At 38.0% G+C, this 10,280-nt stretch overlaps 1 protein-coding gene across 1 annotated transcript in view; it reads left to right on the top strand.

Moving 5' to 3' along the window:
- The window catches only part of Appl1 (adaptor protein, phosphotyrosine interacting with PH domain and leucine zipper 1), a 40,918-nt gene that overhangs the window by 27,979 nt on the left and 2,659 nt on the right, over nucleotides 1–10,280 (top strand). Inside the window, exons 13-19 of the mRNA XM_026779987.1 lie at nucleotides 389–445; nucleotides 2,011–2,102; nucleotides 3,149–3,331; nucleotides 5,827–5,879; nucleotides 8,220–8,394; nucleotides 8,493–8,529; nucleotides 9,109–9,306. Coding sequence (XP_026635788.1) covers nucleotides 389–445; nucleotides 2,011–2,102; nucleotides 3,149–3,331; nucleotides 5,827–5,879; nucleotides 8,220–8,394; nucleotides 8,493–8,529; nucleotides 9,109–9,306 — 795 coding nt within the window. The remainder of the gene's footprint in view (nucleotides 1–388; nucleotides 446–2,010; nucleotides 2,103–3,148; nucleotides 3,332–5,826; nucleotides 5,880–8,219; nucleotides 8,395–8,492; nucleotides 8,530–9,108; nucleotides 9,307–10,280) is intronic.

Genomic DNA, 10,280 nt, shown 5'->3' on the forward strand with positions numbered 1-10,280 from the left:
GAAAAACCAAAAAAAAAAAAAAAAAAAAAAAAAGATAAATATATATTATTAAGTTACAATTTAATGTAATTACTATTTATAACCTTATATAAATAAATTTATTTAAAAATAATTAATCTGATATTGCTTGCATGCATATGTTTATAGCTAGGTCTCTTGTTTTTGTTTTGTTTGTGGTGCTGGGGATTGAATCCAGAGGCTTACATGTTTTGTTAAGTATATGTTCTACCACTGAGCTATATCCCCATCCCCAAGGTATTTTCTTATGAAGATTATGTTCTACTTCTAATGAAAATTCTGTTTCAGCTTAATATTGAATAGTCTTCCTTAGTAGAAAGACTTTATTGAAAAAAATTAGTAATCATATTTAATTATTTTTTCTTTTCAGTGGATTTGTACAATAAACAACATATCTAAACAAATATACTTGAGTGAAAATCCAGAGGTACTATTTTTATTTTCTTATTCAGATCTATCAGAGTGAAGTAATTTTGTGATTTATATTGCTGTTATTGACTCCTTTTTCAAATTATGTAATCTCAAGTACAGAATCCATATAGTATACCATGTATTGTCTATCATAGAACAGTATTTTATTTTAAAATCTACTGAAATCAGTTATTTCAGCTGGTATTGACAGTTTAGCTTCATGGTATAGGTAAAATGTAGGTGAAGCTTCATGGCTTCCTCTAGGAGATATGATGGTAAGGGAAATGGTAGCAGTGTGACATTTTATGTACAACATGTTGTGATAAGAAACATGTGGTTTAAAAAACACTCATGGTGATCACTCACAGGCTTTCATTTTGAGAATGTTAGGATCAGTGAGGACTTTGATTTAGTGAAAATTCTGTAGAGATGACAGAAACCTGAGTTATGTTGCAGATAATATAATAAAATCTAAAGCTTAGAAACAGAAGTGACATGTAAATGAACCAGTAGTGTAAATAAAAGTTTTTGGTCCAGAATAGAAAACTAGAGTCTGCATACAGATCACCTGGAAATCTTGCTCAAATACATATTATGATTTTGGTACATCTGTAATGATATAGCTTGAATTCTCAGTTTGTAAATTATTCTTTGAGCAGCAAGGATTTCAAACCTGGTAAATTTAGCCATAGGTACAGTTCACATGTGTAGGTAGAATCCAAAGGTACCGGTAGTTGAAGGCGTGGAATAAGACCATGCTGTATGAGAGTTGGGAAAAGACTCGGTCCTAGACAGGTGCTGTCTAAACGCAGTCTTCGTGGGCTGGCTATGCTGTAAACCCAGGTGCTTCCCAGAGCTGGGTAGGGATTGATGATTTCAGTTGAAAGTCTAAGTCTTAAGCTCTTTACTGTACTCCAATAGGGTTTCTCTGCTTGTCTCTGCCTCTCTCCCCAGCCCAAATAATGGTATGTGCCACCATGCCCAGCTTAAGCTACCATTGATGTAATGGTGGATTTGATAGGAGGGTCTGGACTAGTTAGTAACTGACTGAGTAAAAGGTAAATAAGAGAATGATAAAGATGACTTCCAGGTTTTAAATTTAAAGACTTTTCATTTAGAAAAAAGAATTTTGTTTTTGTAAAAATGAGATGCCATCCAGGATATTTACAATAATTTCATGAATTAATAACTATTCTAGAAGAGTTCTTTTATATTTAATGAGTATTTTCTATTTCTAAATTTTTATGTTCTATAAAATATTTTTAATTAGGCAGTGTGCCTGGTGATAGTACAAACCTTAATCCAAGATAAGTGGTAGTTAAGAATTAATGGAAGAGTATTTTCTTATTGTGTGTGTTCTTAGAAAGAAATTAGAATTATTCTTCAATTATAGGAAGTTCATAATGATTGAAATTAATGTACCTTACTAGTAAGGTCAGAGAATGGAAATATTTCAGTAGCTTTAGTTTGTATTTTAAACGTAACTCAAAAACTTAGTGACCATTTTGAGAAATATACCAAACTTTTAGTTTCTTATATTATTAATACTAATCTTTTTTTTTTTTAAACAAAACAAAATAGGAAACTGCTGCACGAGTAAATCAGTCTGTTCTTGAAGCTGTCACTCCTTCCCCATCTTTCCAGCAGAGACACGAGAGCCTGCGTCCCGCAGGGTGAGTTAGTATACGGGGCTATGTAACAGACAGTTAAGTAAGCTGTTTAAGCTATAGTGAGCAATCTGGTTTTAACAGTACTACTTAGATAAGTACCAGATCATCTATGATAACAGAAGAATATTTTCAAAACAGTAAATTCTCTAATAAAGGATGTGTGTATGGGTCTCTCACACACCTGGAGCTCATTGATTCGGTGGGCTGGCTGACCAGTGAGTTCCTTGAATCTGCCTTTCTCGGTACTCCAGTGCTGTTGTTGCAGATGCCTGCTGCCATGGGCAGCTTTTTAAAATACAAGAATTTAAGATTAAAACCCAGGTTCTCTTGCTTAGGTAGCAGGACTTTATCGGCTGACTCATCTCCCAAGTCCCAGTTTATGATTTTTATTTTTATTTATTTATTTATTTATTTATTTATTTATTTATTTATTTATTTATTTATTTATTTATTTATTTATTTATTTATTTTGGTTTTTCGAGACAGGGTTTCTCTGTGGACCAGGCTGGTCTCGAACTCACAGAGATCCGCCTGCCTCTGCCTCCCGAGTGCTGGGATTAAAGGCGTGCGCCACCATCGCCCGGCCAGTTTATGATTTTTAATTGGAAAGAAAGGAATCTTTTTTGTTTTGTTTTTTTTGAGACAAGGTTTCACTGTTTAGTTTAGTTCTGGCTGTCCTGGAACTCACTTTGTAGACCAGGCTGGCCTGCCTCTGCCTCCTGAGGCAGCATCCAGCAAGAAAGGAATCTTTTATTAAATAAATAGCTAGCTAATTTGGGATTAAGCTTTTACTTTTTGAGTCAGGGTCTTATTTTGAAGATGGGCCAGCCCAGGGTTTGTGCCGCTGCCTTCACACCCTAAGTGCTAGGATAACAGGTCAGTGCTTCTATACCTACCTTGGTAATGCCTTTTATTGGAATTTGCTTTATACTTTTATTGACTTAAAATATTGTTTTCTTTTCTTGTAGTCTGTTAAGCATTGTTAAGCATTGCACTTCTGGAATAAAAAAAACTAAATTTAGTGCCTTTTTGTTTTCCTTTGTCTTTAGACCATCTCGGCCACCCACAGCTCGGACCAGCAGTTCAGGATCCTTGGGATCAGAGTCTGCAAATTTGGCTTCCCTCTCTCTAGATTCTCTTGTTGCCCCAGATACTCCAATACAGTTTGATATAATTTCTCCTGTGTGTGAAGATCAGCCTGGCCAGGCAAAAGCCTTTGGCCAAGGAGGCAGGTGAGTGATGCTGTCATGAAGACAGGTGCTGTGATCTATGATTCTACCTGCGGTGCATTTCTGCATCAGCTGTGTTGTCTTTCATATGATTGTCTAACACATTTTCATAGGATAGAACCATACAGATTTTTTTAAGTCTTCTGTATCAATTAAAGGTGTTTGGATAATCAAATGTCAAAAAATTTAATTCTGAATTGCTTATCAAGTCTCTTACTTGGGCATTTGCCCTGTCAATTGCAGGACAAGTGACAGTTTTATCTGCAGGTCATGACACTATTTTAAAACATCTATTTCAGAATAAGGGGCTAGGAATGTAGCTCAGTTGGTAGAGTGCTTGCCTAGCATACTTGAAGCCTAGCACCACATAAAACCTGGGCATGCTTAGTTTATGCCTGCAATTGTAATACTTGGGAGTTGGGAGTAGAAGAATCAGAAGTTATATAGTAAATTCAAGTCCAGTTTGAACTATGTGAGATCCTGTCTTGATGATGTTGTTAATAATGATGAAGAAGAATACTTGTCAAAGTACTTAATCTCAGTAATGATGATGAAGAAGAAGAGGAAGAATACTATTGTCAAGGCACTTAATTTTGGGGAGGGAGGTGGGCTAGAGAAATGGCTCAGAAGTTGAGAGCACTTACTGCCCCTGCAGAGTATCAGGTTCAGTTTATAGCACCTACATGACAGGTCACCACTACCTGTAACTGGTTCCAGGGGATCTTAAACCATCTCTGGCCTCACGAGTTCCTGAATGCATGTGGTGCACAATAATTTATATAGACAAACATACATACACAAAAGAAATGAAACTATGACATATCATTTATTAAGGAGGTCGGGCACTTAATACACTAAATTTGATATGAAATTGATATAAACATGAAAATTTGCATAAATATACTAAATACGCATAGCATTTGGTATGTTATGTCAGGCTGATATAAAAGAAATCAGTATTGGGCTGGAGAGATGACTCAGTGGTTGACAGCACTTGGTGCTCTTGTGAAGGACCCAGGTTTGGTGCTCAGCACCTATATTGTAGCTGGCAACTCTCCATAAGTCCAGCTCCAGGGATCTGAAGCCCTTTTCTGGCTTCTGCAGCCACTGGACACATAAATAGTGCATATACATACATGTATGCACTCATCTATATACCTACAATAAGAACAAATAAATGTTTTATAGAAAGAGGTCAGTATCTTTGTATGTATGTGTGTGTGCGTATGCATGTTTATGTGCTTGCAGATGCACACGATCGTTTATGTACATGTTTGTGAAGGCCAGAAGACAGCTTAGTTCCTCCGGTGCTAGTCCTCATCCATCCACCTTTTCGTTCTCCCACTGGCCAGGATCTTGCCAAGCTGACTGGCTACCCAGTGAACCCCAGGGACCTACCCATTTCTGCCTCCTCAGATCTGGGATAACAAGTGTGCAAAACCTTGCTTGGTCTTTTATTTATTTATTTATTTATTTGTTTGTTTGTTTGTTTGTTTGTTCGTTCGTTCATTTACTTGTGGGAGGATGTTTGAGACAGGGTTTCTCTGTGTGTCCCTGGCTGTCCTGGAACTCTACTCTGTAGACCAGGCTGGCCTCAAAGATCCACCTTCCTCTGTCTCCTGAGTGTTGAGATTAAAGATATGCATCACCACACCCGACTGCTTGGCTTTTTTACATAAATTTTGGGAGTTAAACCCATGTCTGACTGAGCCATGTTCTTAGCTTCTGTCCTGTTTCTAATGCCAATTTTAGACTGTTACTTCCAAGACTTCCTTTGAACTGAACTTTTCCCTTCTATCATTGTGGTTGTGCCATAAGCTAAGAATAGGAATGGGGGGAAGTAGTTTTTAATCTTTGGTTTACTTTTATCCTTGCATTGTTACTTATGTCTTGAGTAATAAAGAGTTTAGTTTTGTTTCTCTTTGTTTGGTGCTGGGAATCAAACCCAGGCTTTGTGTGCATCCTAGGCAAGCCCTCTTAGTATTTATTTACACATGTAGTTCTTATGTGTAGGCCCAGATGTAGGAAATACAGTTAACAGGAAAACTAGAGTTTTCAAATCTTTATAGTTAATTTGCAATTTGTACTTAACCCAGATTTAGATTTTTACAGTTCTAGGAAATCCCTGGCATTTTCATAAGTTCCCAGTATTATTGCCACATTAGTCTTCCTTTATGTTAGCTTGTTTAAATTTGAAAACTTTTGGAAAACAGTTTGAGAATTTTTTTTTGTGTGTGGCTGAGTTTATGTCTACTAAATAAATACAGTAACAGAAGACTGCAGTAGATAAATCAGTCAATGCAGATCCATTGGGTTGGCCTATTACTCAGTGTGAGAGTGATGCTCATGTATTTTGGCCATGATTGTTCATTAACAGAGAGTTCTAAAACTTCTCTTTATAAACATGTAAAGTTGTATGGCTCAGTTTTTAATTCTGTTCTCTTCCATGTGGCTCATGGTGATTGACCTATTTGTTCATATTTTTTCCTAAACTTTAGACGTACAAATCCATTTGGAGAATCCGGAGGAGGCACAAAGTCAGAAACTGAAGGTAGAACTCATTGTGATATTTTTTTCTTATTGTTTGTATTCTTGCAATAACATCTGGGCATATGGACTTCTTAGTTTTGACTAGTATGAACAGAGCAAATTGGGTCACAAGAAAGGATGTACAGCCTAGAGCGGAGAAATGACTTAGGTGGAAGGAATTCAAGTGAACAGAGTGGACTGAGCTGTTGTACAGCATTTATTTTATGTTCCAAGCCTGGAATGAAGGGCTAGGTATGGCAAGATAGAGAGGTTGGATGTGGTGTATGAGGGGCTTGTAGGTTGTGGGTAGAGAGTAGGTCTTGGTGGTATCCTAGAGGTTGGTTGCGGCTCAGCCTGGGGTGGCCAGACTAGGCTGAGGCACTTGATGTGGGACCTGGGTGGGTTGGGTGGGGGAAGGGTATGTTCAGTTTTCCAGTACCTTATATATTTTTTTTTAAAGACAGTTCTCAAATAACTAGACTACCTTCAAATTCACTATGTAACCAAGGATGACTCTTGCCTTCTTCCCAAGTACTAGGATTACAGGCATGTGCCAAGATACTCAGCCAGTAGCTGGGTTTGTTGTTGATTTTATTCTATGTATTGTGTGTATGTGTGTTTCGTGTATCTGTGGGTTTTCTGTTTGTGTGTGCGCAAGTGCATGCGTGATGGGGGAGAGTCTTCTGTTTTGTGTTAATTTCATTGGTTAAATAAAGAGACTGCCCTGGCCCTTTAATAGGACAGAAAATTAGGTAGGCGGAGTAAACAGAACAAAATGCTGGGAAAAAGAAGCTGAGTCAGTAAGGTGCCATGATTCTCCTACCGGACACAGACGCAGGTTAAGATCTTCCCTGGTAAGACACCTCGTGGTGTTACAGGGATATTAGAAATGGGTTAAATCGATATGTAAGAGCTAGCCAATAAGAGGCTGGAACTAATGGGCTAGGCAGTGTTTTAAAGAATACAGTTTCCGTGTAATTATTTCAGGGCATAAGCTAGCCATGTGGGCGGCCGGGTGCTGGGGACGCAGCCCGCAGCTCCCTGTCACAACACATATGTGCATGTTTGTGCTTGTGTAGGCCAAAGGTCCACACTGGGTATCTTCCTCTATCCTTTTTCACCTATTTTTTGAGACATGACCCCTCATTGAATCTGGAGTTTGCTAGCCAAAAGTTCTCTCTCTGTGTGTCCCTTCCTTATGCCCATAACCCTGGGGTTATAGATACCCACTGTCTCATCTGCTCTGGAAGCCAGCTTTCATGTGGGTGCTAGGCATCTGAGGTCATGTCCTCATGCTTATGCAGCAAATACTTAACCTATAACACGCTGAGTCACCAGTCCCAGCAGCAGCTGTCGTTCATGTATTCTTTCTTTCATCTCTTTCTCTCTCTAACCATCTCCCTTCTTCTCTCCCTCTCTCCCTCTCTTCTTCCTTCCTTCCTTTTCTTGGGGGGGGGGGGACTGGTTTGAAACAGGGTTTCTCTGTGTCACAGAGCTCTGGCTGTCTTGGAACTCACTCTGTAGACCAGACTGGCCTCAGACTCACAGGGATCCATTTGCCTCTGCCTCTCAAGTGCTGGGATTAAAGGTGTGCGCCACCACGCCTGGCTGCAGCTATTTTTCTTAAATAAAAATTTAAACTTACAGTAAAGTTACAGGAATAGTACAAAGAATTCTTTTTTATCTGGAACTTAAAGTTTCTATTACTGTGAGAAGACACCATGACCATGGCAACTCTTATAAAGGAAAACATTTAATTGGAGTTGTCTTACAGTTCAGAGGTTTAGTCCATTGTTATCATGGCAGGAAGCATGGAAACATGCAGGCAGACATGGTGCTGGAGAAGGAGCCTAGTGTTCTCTGTCTGGATTGGCAGGCAGCAGAAAGAGAGAGTGAGCCACTGGGTCTGACTTGAGCTTCTGAAACATCAAATCTCACCATCCAGTGACACAGTTCCTCCAACAAGACCACACTACTATACAAGGCCATACCTCCAATAATGCCACTCCCAGTAAGCCTGTGGGGGCCGTTTTCATTCAGACCACCACAAACCAGGTCACTGTAACATTATATTTTGCTAATTGAAACTGAGGCCTTAATTTTCCTATAGCTTGAACACTGTAGTGTTAAAGGTTATTTTTAAATACCTCCTTTAGGTTTTATTTTTCATTGGAAATTCTTAAACCATGCAGTATATTATTTTTCTTGGGAAAGAACTATGAGGTTTAAAGATACATAAATATTTAAGTAGAATGGCATGTGCTTGTAGTACCAGCATCTGGGATGCTAAAGCAGGAGAGTTGTGCTGCAGAACCAAAACCAAAACACATCCCTACACCATATGTACCATGTTGTGTTGCAGACTCTATTCTTCATCAGCTCTTCATTGTCCGATTCCTTGGTTCTATGGAGGTAAAGTCAGATGACCATCCAGACGTTGTCTACGAAACAATGCGCCAGATCCTAGCTGCTCGGGCCATCCACAACATCTTCCGTATGACAGAATCACATCTGTTAGTCACCTGTGACTGTTTGAAGTAAGTAGTAACCTCTCCAAAATAAAAACCTTACAGGAAAAATAATTTTTAATTCAGCCTAATTAAAAAGTTGTTTTCCAAATTCTTAATTATTGTAGGTTAATTGATCCGCAGACCCAAGTTACAAGGCTCACAGTGAGTTCTGTGTGATTCAAGCTTTAAGTATCTTTTGTTTACATATTAATTTTATAGTTTGATAATAATCTGTGCCCTAGTATGACAGTATCAATTAAGATTAATCTTTAGGCTATAGTTACATATAGTGCCAGCTCCACAAAATTATTGAGCACTGTGCAACTTAAAGATTCAACACATTTTGGTGCAATTAATAGTTTTTATCCCTAGAGAGTTTATATGCCAAGGAAATTAGCAGTAGGAATCAAAACATAAACATAATTGAGGTTATTCTATAATTCTATATTTCTTTATAGATGCAAGTGTATGTTTTTGTTTAATTATTTACTAAGTAGATTACTTTTGTAGTTAAATTTGCATTGATAAATATGTTATTAAATAAAACTTAGTATTTAATATTTTTTGGTAATATCCAACCCAAATATGGTATTATTTGTTAATAGATTATTATTCAATTGAAAATTTGTCTTTAAGATTCTATTTACAATATTTTTAGAATGTAGCATGAGAGTTTATCATCTGAATGCTGCTGTAATGATTTGGAAGATCTCATATTTATTTATGGTGTTTCTGTGGCAGTTTCCATTACCGTGTGTAGTTTTATATGCTACACACCAAGAAAATAAACGACTTTTTGGATTTGTTCTCCGGACATCAGGCGGAAGAAGTGAAAGTAGTTTGTCATCAGTCTGCTATATATTTGAATCAAACAACGAGGGGGAAAAGGTACCTGGCTTTCAGAATGTTTGTTTTATAAAATACCTATCAGAGTCACACTTTTAAACTAAATTTTTGGAAAAAGCTCTCAGGTTATGCCTAGTCCAGCTGAGCTGCTTGATGAAAGCCCGCTGCTCTGGAGAGAGCCACAGTGATGAGTGGAGCCTGTCAGGTTCTGTAAGCTGTTGATAGCTGGTTCCGTTAACTTATCCTGGAAATATATTACATTCCCATAGTCATTTTTAGGTGTTACTAATTTATGTCACAGTATCACCACCCAAAAAATTCATGTTTGCACGGCTTACTAGTCCAGTAATGATGTTGTAAAGTTTTAAGTGCTGTGTTTATCTCATTTCCTCTCCTCCCTCTCCTCTTTCCAACTCCTCCTTTGTCTGTCCTCCTTGAAAATTCATGACTTTAATTATTATTATTATTATTGGTGTGTGTATGTGTGTATAAACCTTACTGAGTCCATTTAGTGTTGCTTTTATATGCATGTGTTTAGGGCTGACGACTTAGAATTGGATAACTATTGGGCTTGCCCCTGGACAAAACAGATTCTTCCATTCTCAGCAACCACTGGTTGCCTGTAGCTCTTCATCTAGGGATAGGAACTGTCTATTTCCAGGTCTTGTTTAGGTAACCATTTTGTTGAGATTTTATGGATACATCTTCCCTGTCATGTCTAGGAGACACTATTTTGCAACAGATGTCCTGGTCTTCATTCAGGCTCTTACAGTTTTTCCACTCTCTCTCACATGATTTCCTATAGCCTGAGGCATAAGGTTGTGCTGTAGATGAGTTGATGGGGCCTGAGCACCCTACAGTCACTTATTGTCCGCACTTTGACCAGTTGTAGATCTCTGTAATTGTCTCCATCAGTAATGAGTTGATATAATGAGAAGTAGGATGGGCACACGATTGAGGGAAAAGCCAGCAGTAGAAGTTTCTTCAGAAGATTCTTTTTTTTTTTTTTTTTTTTTTTTTTTTTTGACAGGGTTTCTCTGTAGCTTTGGTGCCTGTCCCGGAACTAG

Source organism: Microtus ochrogaster, chromosome 6, assembly GCF_000317375.1.
Source record: "Microtus ochrogaster isolate Prairie Vole_2 chromosome 6, MicOch1.0, whole genome shotgun sequence".
NCBI lineage: Eukaryota > Metazoa > Chordata > Mammalia > Rodentia > Cricetidae > Microtus > Microtus ochrogaster.